This window comes from Camelus bactrianus, chromosome 5 (genome assembly GCF_048773025.1).
Source record: "Camelus bactrianus isolate YW-2024 breed Bactrian camel chromosome 5, ASM4877302v1, whole genome shotgun sequence".
Lineage (NCBI taxonomy): Eukaryota > Metazoa > Chordata > Mammalia > Artiodactyla > Camelidae > Camelus > Camelus bactrianus.
Genome location: NC_133543.1, coordinates 29,050,738 through 29,064,013, shown reverse-complemented (window position 1 = coordinate 29,064,013; position 13,276 = coordinate 29,050,738). Strand labels below are relative to the sequence as shown.

The following is a 13,276-nucleotide window of genomic DNA, read 5'->3' as shown; positions in this document are numbered from 1 at the left end:
TGGGTCATTATTAACCTGCAAAATGTTTGAAGAAATGATTTCAAAGTTGGAAAAGAATAAAAAGTACAACTTAATTCTTATCTGTACCCAGGCCACTGATAATTCAGAGCTGACTGTCATCACAGTGTTTGCTCACACCTCTTCCTCAAATGACCTTGTTGCCCCTTCCCTCCTATTACAAAGGTGACCACGTTTGTTAAGTTGGTTCTTTATCTGAACTAGGCTTCCGTAAACTATTTTGTGCATCAGTCCTAATCCAAATGCTCCCCAGTCTCAAGGATCAGCCAAAGATTCACTTCTTCCATGAAGTCTTTCCTGATCACCTTGACTGACCTTGTCCTCCTCTCAGTTTCTGTAACGCTTAGTCTGCTCTAGAGGTTGCAACTGGTGCCCCAGGATGCACAGTGCGCCAAGAATGGGGCATGATTGGAGACCACCAGCTGCACCAGTAGTACTAAACCTTTCATTTTGATTATGCAACTTACTAGTTAAACAGTGATTTCACAACATACATGTGGTTAGTTATTTTAGTAATAAATTATTTGCTTATAAAGAGTATAATTATTACTATATTATATATTATCACTTAATGCATTATAAAATATACACCCAAATAGAAATTTTAAAAGGACAAGAGACAAAAAAGTAAAAACCATGAGTTTAACTTTTTTTTTTTTGCATTGCCTTGGATTTTCTTGGTTTTCCTAGTCATTCCCTAAAGTATCACTTGCTAGCTCCTCAACTTTGATGTTACTTGTCTATAACATATGATTTGATATGTTAAAAACTTCTATCTTATCTAGTTCTAAAAATCATTTTATGTAGCTTCCCAAAATGCAGGGATTGTAATAAGGTGAACAGTTAAGGTGGAGAAAATGAGTGCTAAGAGAGAAACTAGGGAAGAAAAAAGTTACGTGAAACTAGAGATAAGATGCACGTTGTAAAATTCTGTATTTTTGAAGTTGGCAGCAAATTTAATTTTCGTATTTCTAATAACTAGTGCAGGGAGAGAAATATAATCAATTTCAGGGCTCACAATGTCTATATAATTTTTTAAAAATCAAGCAGAAGGTACTTACCTGTGACATAGGACACATAGGTAGTTCAGTAAAAGGCAGCTTGTTGGGACTGGAGAAGGATCAAAGCACAGTAATCTTATGAGCTGCCTTGTGATTTGGGCTTGATTCAAGCATAGATTGAAGAGCAGTGGTTTCTAACAGATCTGGGGCCAGTGGTATATCAGAAGCAACTGAACATTTTTTTTTTAATAATTTTTTTCAAGTTAAAGTCTCCCCACAACTGGAGAAAAAAAAAATCCCTGGAGCTGCTATTCTGGAGTTTCTGTCAAGCCTTTTCTCCACCTTCTGCCTTTGAAAATCCCATTAGTATGGGCCATTAATAGCAGTGAGATTGTAATGGGTCCTAAGATGGGACGTGGCTGGGGGGGGAGTAGCATTTCATAATTGAAATCTCCTCCTCGAGCTCTAACAAGCGAAATAACAAGTGTCCTTCTTCTTATCTGTACTTCTGACAGGTGAACTAGTAGTTCTCCAGCAGCACACTACCCCAGACTACGCAGTTTTAAATCTCAGGTGTGGCTGCATCTTCAGAATTCTTTTAAAACTTCCCCAGGCAATTTGAATGGGCAGCCATTTGAGAACCACTGAATTTAAATTACAAAAAGGCAGCCCTGTTGCTGAAAACGGGGGCAGTGGTTTCTTTTTGAAGAGTGATTAATCAGAAAGGGGAGGGAATGATAAACTGAGATGAAAGGGTGGGGGGAGGAGCTGGGGATAAAGTGTGAGCCTGGGGCACAGTATGAAGCTGCCACTGAAAATAACCTGGGGGCTAGGGGAGCGTGTGGCCAGAGCACCTTTTAGAATAAGGGCATCTAATTTTCAGTTTGAAGTTTTTATGTTATTGTACTAAATCTTCCTATCCCGTGTTTCCATACTTTGTGTTGTACTGTTTGTATTTCAACTTTGTATATATCGTTCTGCATGTGACTGTGGGTGAGAGTAAGACGTGGATTTAAATAATTAAAAAAAAAGCCGAGTCCTGTATCTGGGCTGAAATGAGACAGGACAGAAATGAAATACTGCATTGAGAAACATGACTGGAAAATGTAGGAGTGATATGCCAGTCTCTTCTTTCCAAAAATTAGAGAAGGTGATATTTGAAAGAGTGAAAGAGAAGGTTTAGATTAGAGGTAACTGTCATATCTGTCAAAGTTTTAGAATGAAAATCAGTTTGGAGACCATTATCTTAGCTGAACTAGAGGAGTTAATGGATTGTGTAGCCTTAAGACAAGTCTTTTCGAATGTAGAAACAATTATATTCCTGGGCCTGTTAAGATCACTGCTGATATATTTTTTTTTCTTAAGAAATGCTTATATTTCTGACCTTAAAGGTGAGAAAGTTGTCTGCAACCAGCTCATCTGAAAGTGGTAGCAAAGAAAGTCCAAGTAAGAGTTGGAGTGGTGGCAGGGCGGGGGATATTGTTCTTTGTGGATCCAACAATCGGAGTTAAAAGTGCAGGTTCTCTATACCATTGCTGCCACAAGTTTGTGTTGATTCCCTACAGCCAGATCTTATTTGTACGTAACAACAAAAGCTAAAAATATAACAACAAAATCCTAACAGCTGTCTCTACAGAGTAGTAGAGAGTGTATCGGTTGACAATAGGTGAATAACCATAGATAAAATACCCTCTAGAACTCAAGTCTGAAGGTTACAAAGAAATGACAACACACTTTATACAGAATTTTCCGTTAAGTTAACTTTCGGGATTGAGCATAATCATCTATTTTTAAAATATGAGAGAGTATAATGGATCCAACAGGATGGAAACAAAAAAACTAGATAGAAAAATTAAGCTAGTCAAATTTGTATATTTTAGTACTTCAATTTCTGTTTAAGTAATTTTTTTTGGTAAACAAAGTATTACTGGAATGCAGCCCTTCTCATTTATTTTCATAGTTTTACTCATTAATTTTTTTATTGAAGTATAGTTGATTTATAATATTGTATTAGTTTCAGGTGTATAGCATAGTAATTCAATATTTCTATACGTTATACTCCAGTTAAAGTTATTACAAAATAATGACCATAATTCCTCGTGCTGTGTACCATATCCTTGTTACTTACCCGTTTCATATGCAGTAGTTTGTATCTCTTAATCCCATACCCCTGTCTTGGCTCTTCCCACTTCCTTGTCCCCAGTGGTAACCACTAGTCTATTTTCTATATCTCTGAGTCTCTTTTGTTTTGTTATATACACTCCTCTGTTTTATTTTTTGGATTCCGTATATAAATGGTAACATAGAGAATTTGTCTTTCTCTGTCTGACTTACTTCACAAAGCATAATACTCTGTCTTCGTCCACATTGTTGCAGATGGCCAGTCATTTGTCCTTTACCTGACAATGTAACACTATGAACCAAGATAGATAAACATGATGGCTAGTTCCTGGAAATAAGAATCTTTAGAATTTTTTGCGTGGTTCATCTGTGCTTCATGGAGGTCTTCATGGTTGAATCAGTTGAATATGAAGGTGCTAGTGGAGTTCAATAGTAGTTATAGAAAGTCCTAGACTAGATTCTTAATTGGGGGAAAATTGTTTGAGATAATTGATTAATGTGTTAAAATAAGTCCTACCTACTAAAGCTATGCTGTGACTCAGCAATTCTCCCTCTGGGTATGTACCCAACAGAAATGACAGTGTATGTCCGCTGTAAGACATGGGCAAGAATGTTCATATCATTATTCATAATAGTTAGAAATTGGATGCAATCTGAGTGTCTAAAATACGTACACAATTTATGATACTTTCACACCACAGAAAAGCAAGTTATGTGCAGCCAAAAGGATCAGTATAATAATCATAATAGTGAATGAGAGAAGTCAAGCCAAAAAATGTACTGTATGATATCATAGCAAACTCGGAAAACCAGTCTATGGTGATAAAAGTCAGCATAGTGGCTGCCCACTGGGGAAGATGAGGGCTTCTGATTTGGGCAGAACACAAAGGGGACCTTTGAGATGCTGACAGTGATCTGTATCTTGATCTGGGTGGTAGTTACATGGCTATATTCCATAAGAAAAATTCATTAAGTGCTACACTAAGATTTGTGCACTTAAATATGCATAAATTATAAATTACAAAGGCATAGTAAACAGTGAAACAATTAGTCTCAAAGGGATCCAGTTCTATACATTTCTATCACTAGTTTGAATAAAGATATATAAAACTTATTTACCAAGTTTGTGGATATCGCAAAAAAGATTCATTGGATAACATATGATTTTTTTTGAACTGTCAACAGGCAGGATCCCTGATCAAATTTAACAAGCTGGCATTTAATAGAATAGATGTAAAGTTGTGCACTTGGGGAAAAAAAGTGACTTAATAGCAACTAGTAGCATGTTCTGGGAAAAATCATATGCTTTATCCTTTTTAGCTCCAGACAATAGAGCTACTTAATATGAGGAAAACTTACAGGGGAAAAGGAAGATCTATATTACAGCTAAAATTGGACAGTACTTTGGGATACTATATTCCCTTTAAGTGAAAGTAAAAAATTAATTCTTAGCTTAGAACAAAATTGAAAGAGAACCTAACAGTCATCTAAACTCTGCTTTCTCTTAGTTATGTTTGTATCTCTCTTGCTTTCTCTCAAATTATGTTTATACAAGGAAAGTGAGCCAGGAGAGACGAGATAACTTTGTGCAAGCCTCATGGTAAATAGTGGAACAATGATAAGAACCCAGTTTTAGACTCCTCTTACTTTGGTCAGAAACCTTCCTAGTATGCTGGTGATTGTTTCATTAGAAGAGAGAAGCATGGTAACCTTATACATTGTATTTTATCTTTTTCCCCCCCCGTATTTGTATAGGGTTTTCCAAAATAGCATGAAACATGGCTTTGAATTTTCTAGGACCCAACAGCCCAAGATAAAATGGAGTTTAGTGTGTCCACAACGGTGACCAATAAGTGTTTGTTAATTAATCGTAAGGAAATAGGCCACTATGTGTTATTACCTTAAATTACACATTTTATTTGCCAGTTTTACAATTATATTATACATTACTTATTATCATGTGCCTTAAGTTAGTTTACTCCAAATTCAACTCCAGAAGCAAATTCCATGATTTCAGGGTCTGTCTGTCACATTCACTGTATTCTTATGGCCATAAGAATGCTTAGCACATATTAAGAATTCTATAAGTATCTGTTGAATGGGGATAATTAAAGTGAAAAAAAATTTTTTTGGAAGTGTCAGAATATAATTATGATAGCCTTTTCTTCTCTTACTATTTTCATATATATTTCCATTTTGTATCTTTACACTTTGTTGTAAAATTCTGTCATCTTTCAGCCTGATTCTGTTACTAAATAAGTCACTCACCCTAATTTATGTTTATTTTACAAATTTTCACAGATATTAGAAAACATATTCTTATATCTTGATGAAATTATTCTATTTAGAGTGTGTAGATGTCTAATATATACGTGAAAACATTGATAACAAAAGGAGATTTGGTTATGAATGAGTGATGGTCCTCCTTAATGCATCACTACATGATTGATTTACTTACTATTCTTGCAAATATACCTAAAAGAATACAAGGAAACCTCTAGTTCCTCAGTGCTATGATCTTACTTAACCATTTAGAGATTGCCGCAGCATTACAAATTAATCTATTATCCACATATTGAATATTCATGAAGTGTCTACTGAACATGTGACTGTGTTGGCAAAGGTCGGGTCAGTTACATTCCCTACCTATGAAATGCCTCATAGTCATTTTCTAAGGAGAAAGGCAAAGGTGCAATTTCAGCTCAATATGGTAAAAGTATATGCAAGATGTAGTGGTGTATGTGAGAAAAAAATGAGAATAAAATTTTGCAGAGCTGGCTAATCTTTTAGTAATATGAAAGTAAGGTCACATAAACATTTAGAGTCCTTTTTTTCCTAATACTGGTGAAGTTCTTGTCAGTGTCTTCTTTGAACTCATAAAAACACTTGTCTTTACTACCTATATGCTGTTCATGCCACACTACCATGAATTGTTGGTCATTTTTCATGTGCATACGTTCTGTTCCTTAATTAGCTTGTAAAGTTTCTCATGGTAAGAGCTGTGTCTTCCTTCTCTCCTCTCCCAACCAGTCTTTGTACAGCACATCACATTCATTCATTTATTCACCAGATGTGTACTTTCAACTTACTATGTACCAGGCACTATTCCAGGTGCCAGGGATAAAGCAGTGAAGAAAATTAAATCCCAGCCCTCAAAGACATTATATTTCTGTGAGACAAGACTGACACTAAAGAAACCAACCAATAATTATATAATGTGTTTGACAGTAATAATTGCTATGGAGAAAAATAGGTTTTTAAGGGAAATGGAGCATGGCCAGAAAATAATTTCTATTGAGTAGTCAGGGCAATTTTTAATAAGAAAGGGGAATATTGGAGCTAAGAAAGAGCTGTGCAGGTATCTAGGAAAAGAGCATTCCGAACAGAAGACGAAGTAGTGCAAAGACCCTTAGACTGAACAGTATTTGCTTTATTTTAGGAAGAGGAAGGTCTTGTTGCTGGAGACGGGTGAGAAGAGGGGGGAGTGGAAGGTTAGGTGCTGAAAGAGTGTTGAAGGATGTGGGTAGATGATGAAGGTCCTGGGAAGCAACTTTGCTTTTTACCTTGGATGAGATGGAAAGTGATTAGAAAGTCTGAGTGATGGGGAGATAAATGGTCTTATTTACTTTTTAGTAGAGTAACGATGGCCCCTAAGTGGAGAAGAGGCTCACGAGGGAAGGGGAATCTTGAGGCAAGACTGGAAGGTGGCCCCGGGTTAGAGGCTCTTGCAGCCCTTCGGGTGAGAGTTAGTCATGGCTCGCATTGCATTATAAATGGAGAGTGTGAGGTGGTGGGATGAGGGGTAGGATTTGAAAGAAGGATGAAAAGAGCCAAAATATTTAGTAATAGATTAAAGATGAGAGTATTTGGTGACGGATTCAATGTGAAGTGTGAGAAAAGGTGATCAAGGACAATAGGAGGTTTTAAGCCCAAGAAACAAAGGAGGGAGGTAGCCTCCACCATATATATCACCATGGCATGGGGAGCTGCCATGTGGACGACTGCAGGAGAAGCAGGTGTCAGGCAGAAATTCAGGATTTGTCCTCTGCACATCAAGATTGCCTTTTCTACATACAAGTGGAGATAACAAAGTAGGCAGCTGGATGTATGGGTCTAATGTTTGCACAAGAGTTGGACTCTACATGTAATACTTAATATTGATGAAAAATAATGACTACTTTTGTTGATTGATTCACTCTTTCAATTATGGAAACACATTAACTGATACTTTGACAAAAGTGGAAAAAATCGAACAAGTCCTTGCTTTCCAGATACATATTTGAAAATGATGTCTGCTCTGCTTCAAGCAGTTGTCTATCTGACTTAACCACTGTTGGGAATAGAGGCTATTTGAAATTTTTCCCCAAATAGGTAAAAGAATTTAGGCTATATTTTGTTTGAAGGAGAATCCCCAAACGTCCTGATAAATGGCTTTATTATACTAATAGCTTTTTCTTTATTTCCATAGTCTGTCACTGTGCCAGATGGAAATTATATTGGTCTTAAAGGATTTGTTCTCCAAATGGCCATGTAGGTCACAACACAAAAACTAACTTGTTGGTGACAAATTTATTATTTAATGATTTGTCCCCAGTGTCTTTCTGGTAACTGTATTTAGCATCATTGGTCTATAATTGTTACCCTTTATACATATGCATGCAGATGTAATATATTTCGTTTATAGTCTTTAGACACATTTTTCATTCAAATATTCAAAAAGCACTGTTATTTAAAGACTCTGTGATAGCATAGAGTCATTCTTCAAGTGTTCTTAAGCCCATTTGTACAGTGAGAGTTTGAAAAAGAATGCCTGGGGTTTGTAGTTGACATTTGGGAAGGTTACCTCGAAAGGAATAATTGGATGATAAGGTATTTTTAAGGCTTTGTACGTTTTGAATGACCTTATGCTTAAAGCACCCTTGATATATTTGAAATGCCCCTATGCTTCTTTCCATTCTCCATCTACTCTGAGACTTTGCTGATTATCTTCAGGATATTCTCATTATATTTAGAGGACTCGGACACAAGAATAGATGTTAGGAGAGAAACTATAGTCCAAAATAATATGGTTTGATATCAAGTTAGAAAATTCATGGGGTATAAGTATTTACCAAGTTAAAATGAGTAGGGAAATAAAGAAAAAAAAGTAAAAGTATGTGATACATTATTTCCACATATATTTCAAAAATGCTTCTTAAAAAACCATTTGACTAGATTTTCTCATGTTGTTTTCGTATTTTTCTTACCATTTGTACTAGTAAATTTTCCTGAAGAACACTTACGCTCCAGCACAACCAGGATGATAACTGCCCCCAAATACTGATGTAATACGTCCTCCTAATACATATGTCAGTCAGTACCTTTTATAGTGTGTTTCCATGTGTTTTTTCCTTCCTTTTTTATCCATAGAAAATGATACCATCTACTGGACAGACATGGGCTTCAATAAAATTAGCCGGGCTAAAAGAGATCAGACTTGGAAAGAAGACATCGTTACTAATGGCTTGGGAAGAGTGGAGGGGATAGCTGTTGACTGGATTGCTGGTACAACCCATGACTTCCTCTGTTTTGGTTTCGCACGTATATTGTTAGGGGCTCAGTCTGCTTCATAAAAATTCTGTTTCTAACTCATAATAGTGGCGTTTTTTTTGTTTTTGTTTTTTTTTTGGTACTTCTAGCCGCAGGGGTAAATAGCATCTTTTGCTTTTGGCTTCACTTTTTCTAATGCTTTTGAGCCTTGGATAAGTGTTTTTATGTAGAAGTAGATGATGTAGTGTTAACTTTGCCCAAATCTCCTGAGAGTTCCATGAAGCTGGTAAACAAAAAAGTTAGAAGTTCTCTTTTTCCTGAAGTCAGTAGAAAATAAAAATAGAGCCCTTCTTCAGGTGAAAGAAGTTTCAATTTATTTTTAACATGTGAGTGTATCATTATATGGTGTAAACCACAGATATGTGAGAGTGGGAAGTATTTGCATATTTAGTTACGGCTTTCTGCTTAGGAAATGCACATATTAAAAAGGAATATAGAAGTAAATAATTTTTAATGGTTATGGGAATGCTAAGAAGGTTAATTAAATAATTACGTAACTTTTTTCTCACAGCTATATTATAAACATGTCTGTGTTTCTCCTAGGTAACATATATTGGGCAGATCATGGCTTCAACTTAATTGAAGTTGCAAGACTCAATGGTTCTTTCCGTTATGTGGTTATTTCCCAAGGCCTGGATCAACCGAGATCTATAACTCTGTACCCACAGAAAGGGTAAAGTTAACATTTTATATATATTTGGGGGGGGTTAGGTGAATTTTCTTAAGGTCTATTTTAAAAAAACTCCAAACATCAATATTAATTTTTATTTTTAGTCATAATGTCTAAAACAAATCTCAAAAATATTTTACCTAAACAGGAGTAAAAGTTTATTTTCACTTTGTCATGTGTATTTTAGTACATATTTGATGAGTTCACATTTATCATGCAGCTCTTTCATGTGTATATAAATCCAAATGAGTAGCACGTCGACATTTTTCTAGATTCTCATTTTAAAGCTCTGCCCTGTAACTATTTACATATAAGGGAGTCAGTTATTTGTGAGTGAATGGAATAACCACTTGGTAGCTAGCCTTATTCTCCAGTATCTCTAAGGCTTCAGTTTCCATTTATGTATCTGTAAGTGCCGTATCAACATGTTCACCCCAAGCTTTTTTTTTTTTTTTTTTTTTTCATCTTAAGTTCAGGTAAGTATGTCTACCTGTCTTCTTGACATTTCCAATTTCCATTTGGACACCGTAACATATCTAAAACTGAAATTAATTCAAGCTGACACCAAATTCTGATTTTTTTTCCTTCCAAACATGATCAGTCTACCACTTTGCATCTTCATTGCCTCCACCCTGATTACATCTGTTCTTGCATGACACAGATACCACTGCAGTAACTTCCCAGTTGATCTCCTAACCTCACCAAAGTCTGAAATTTCTGTTATGATCCTTCTTAATCAAGCCCTATGTAAGTTTTCAACCACAAATTCCTGCTCCTGGCTCTTCACTCTCTCAGTCTCTGTTGGACTTCTTAGATTTTTGAAATATTTCAAAGTATTTCCTATTCTCTTCCACTCGTAGCCTTGGAGCAGCTCTTCCCCTTTACCTGCAGTATTCTCCTTCCTACTCTCACCTTGATAAATTTTATTTATCTTTCTCTGGCTTTGCAAACAGATTTTATCATTCTGTTATATGATACCAGAGCACCCAGTACTTCTATTTTTATAAATCCTGTGCACTAATCCTTGCTTATTCACTTACACTTATTTACTCAGTAGCACTGTTTTTCACTGGGCTGGATGATGTCTCTATTCTTTACTAAATCTCTGTGAGAAGAGCTATGTGTGTTTGGTCTGTTTCTCCATCCCCAGGGCTTGGTACAGTGGCTGGTAAAGAGTAAGTTGCTGACTGATAACCATTTTTCCCTTAAACAATAATGTAAAGGCAGTCCTATTATAAAATTTTATATTACTCCTCCCTATTGTGTTTCTCACATTGCTATTATGACTTGACTGTAGAGGGTTTTTTTTTTTAAGTAGGTATTTTTATGTTAATAAAACTCCTATGCCTTTTGGAGTAAAAAACAGTGAAGCGAGGGTGGTCACACAAAGGTATATTAGATAAACAAGTATAAGGAACAGTGATTTAGAAATGAAGTCAATCTATGTGAAACATCAAATCAACTCTCATGAAAATCCACATTCTTTCCTATTTGTTATAGGTTGAATGTACTTTCCCCAGTATCATTGCTTGCTTCTCTTTCTTGACAAATGCTACACAATTGTCATAATATCTGTACAGTGAAAGAGGAAACAAAGAAGTTTAATATAGGCGAGAGAAAGCATGCCAACAAATCTGTCACACTTCGAGCTAAAACTAAGATTATAAAACAGAAACTGAAAAAGCTGCATTGGTTAGGAATTCTCACGGATGCAAGTGACATAATTTTAACAGAATGTGTTAAATCTGTAGGAGCTTCTCTTTCTACCTTTTCACGTACCACTTTTCCTAGATTACATTTTGTCTTATGCTTGATGTTGTAGCCCCATTATTACAGTACACTTGACACGTCCTCAGAGAGTTTGCTTACACCTAAAGACAGAGGAGGGGGATAGGATAGAACCTTTTTCTTGCTGGATTGTATTGTTTTATTTGGGAAGAGAAAGTTTTAGTATTAATGTCTTTTTTTTTTTTTCACCTTAGCCAGAAATGGGTTACATGCCCATCCTTAGGTAAGTCAGTAGGCAAAGGGAAGAGAATGTCTTGACATATTTAGATAAGTTATGTTTCATCACTTGAGCTGGAATCAGGCCCCAGACCAAATCAAATAGTATACACTGGATAGCTGAACAAACTCTGTTGCTATTACTAGGGAGGATCTTGAGATGGATTTCAAAGACTTAATAGGAGGAAGAAGAAAGCCACCTCTTCTGATTTTTCTGTTTTAGTAGTCATCCCGACTCATTCTCCTTTCTTACTTCTTTTTCTTTTTAACACCTTAATGTCAGAGTTCCCCAGGATTTAGTCTCTGATGTTATTCTCTTCTTTATTTGGTGGTCTTATCCCACTTAAATGTTAAGGACTCTGAAACGTGTATACCCAAACCAGACCTCCCTCCTGAACTCTAGATTTTTATGTTCAACTGCTTATCTAACATTTTTGTCTAGAGATCTGTGGCAGATTTCATTTTCCGAGATGGTTACAGCAATATTTGCCATCCCACGTGCTCTTTTTTACAATGTGACGTTGACACTTTTCCAAAAAAGAGTGAAGCCCCCTTTCCACACGCTTACATTTGGGTGGACCTGTGACTATTATGAAAGCAACGCTATGTAACCTGTGAGGCTATACCATCAAAGAAGATAACACTTCTCCCTGATTCCCTTGGGACACTCTAAGGAGCTAGCTGTTTTACTTTAAGGAAGTCAAGCAGCTCCATAAAAGAGGCCACGTTAGGGGTGTTGCAGCCAACAACCCTCGTGAAGGTCCCAGCTGACGGCCAGCACCAATTGCTAGACATGTTGAGTGAGTGAACCTTCAGATGATCATGTCCCAGTTGTTCTGTCACCCCAGCCTTGGTGTCACCACAGTTGATGTAGAGAAGAGATGAGTTGTTCCTGCTGTGCTCCGGCTGAATTGCAGATTCATGAGTAAACAAATGATTGTTGTTTTAAGCTTCTAAATTTGGAGGGGTTTGTTAAGCATCAGTAGATAACTGGAACAGATCCATCCGATGTCTTATCCTTAACAGGTCCAAAACTAAACTGAACCTTTCTCTACAATAATGACCTCTCCATTAGTTGATGCCAATTCTATGTTTTCAGTTACCTAGACCAAAATACCCAGTATCATCCTGGGTATCTCTCTCACATATTCTGTGTTCAGTATACCAGGAGTTCTACTACTTTTGGCTTCAAAATACTGCTCACAATTTTTACTGCTCCTACCCTAGTCTGAGTCGTTACCACTCTTGCCAACATTTCTGGATTGTGGGTTACCATCTTCTGCCCTTATGCTCCTGTAGTCTCTTCTTGTCGTGGCCTAATGGTCCTTCCCAAGCATAAGTAGCTGTTACTACTTTGCTCAGAATTACCAGTGGGTCCCCTTTCACTCTGCTGAAAAACTCACAACAAACCTAGAGTGGTATTATTTCCCCCATTTAGCAGATAAGGAAACTGAGTCAGCAATTTAAAATATATTCCTCTGTCATTAACTTGATATGTAGGAGAGTTCAGTTTCTCTAAACCCCAAAGGTTGTGCTCTTTATATGTGTGTATCTATATGTGTGTTACATGGTATGTAATCCATATACAGTGTTAAGCATTACAGAAATTAATAACCAAAAATATCAAGCATTAAAAATACCAAAAATACCAAGTTTTAACATTTTAGCACAAAATTATAATGAAAATCTGCAGGTTAGAACTATAAGTGAAAGAGAGCATAAACAATAATGAGAAGATGCCAGAAAAATTAGGAAGATAATTTTTCTTAAATTTAGAGTTGGATTTTACCACCCTCTGTACACGCACTTGCCCTACCACTGCGTCCACGTGGACGCTTGCCACTGCGTGTTAAGAATGTGGAGGGAGGGTATC

General features: G+C 36.4%; 1 protein-coding gene across 1 annotated transcript in view; it reads left to right on the top strand.

The window, feature by feature from the left end:
• Positions 1–13,276, top strand: part of LRP1B (LDL receptor related protein 1B) — a 1,597,029-nt gene that overhangs the window by 1,144,310 nt on the left and 439,443 nt on the right. The window contains exons 36-37 of the mRNA XM_074363587.1: positions 8,550–8,684; positions 9,273–9,402. Coding sequence (XP_074219688.1) covers positions 8,550–8,684; positions 9,273–9,402 — 265 coding nt within the window. The remainder of the gene's footprint in view (positions 1–8,549; positions 8,685–9,272; positions 9,403–13,276) is intronic.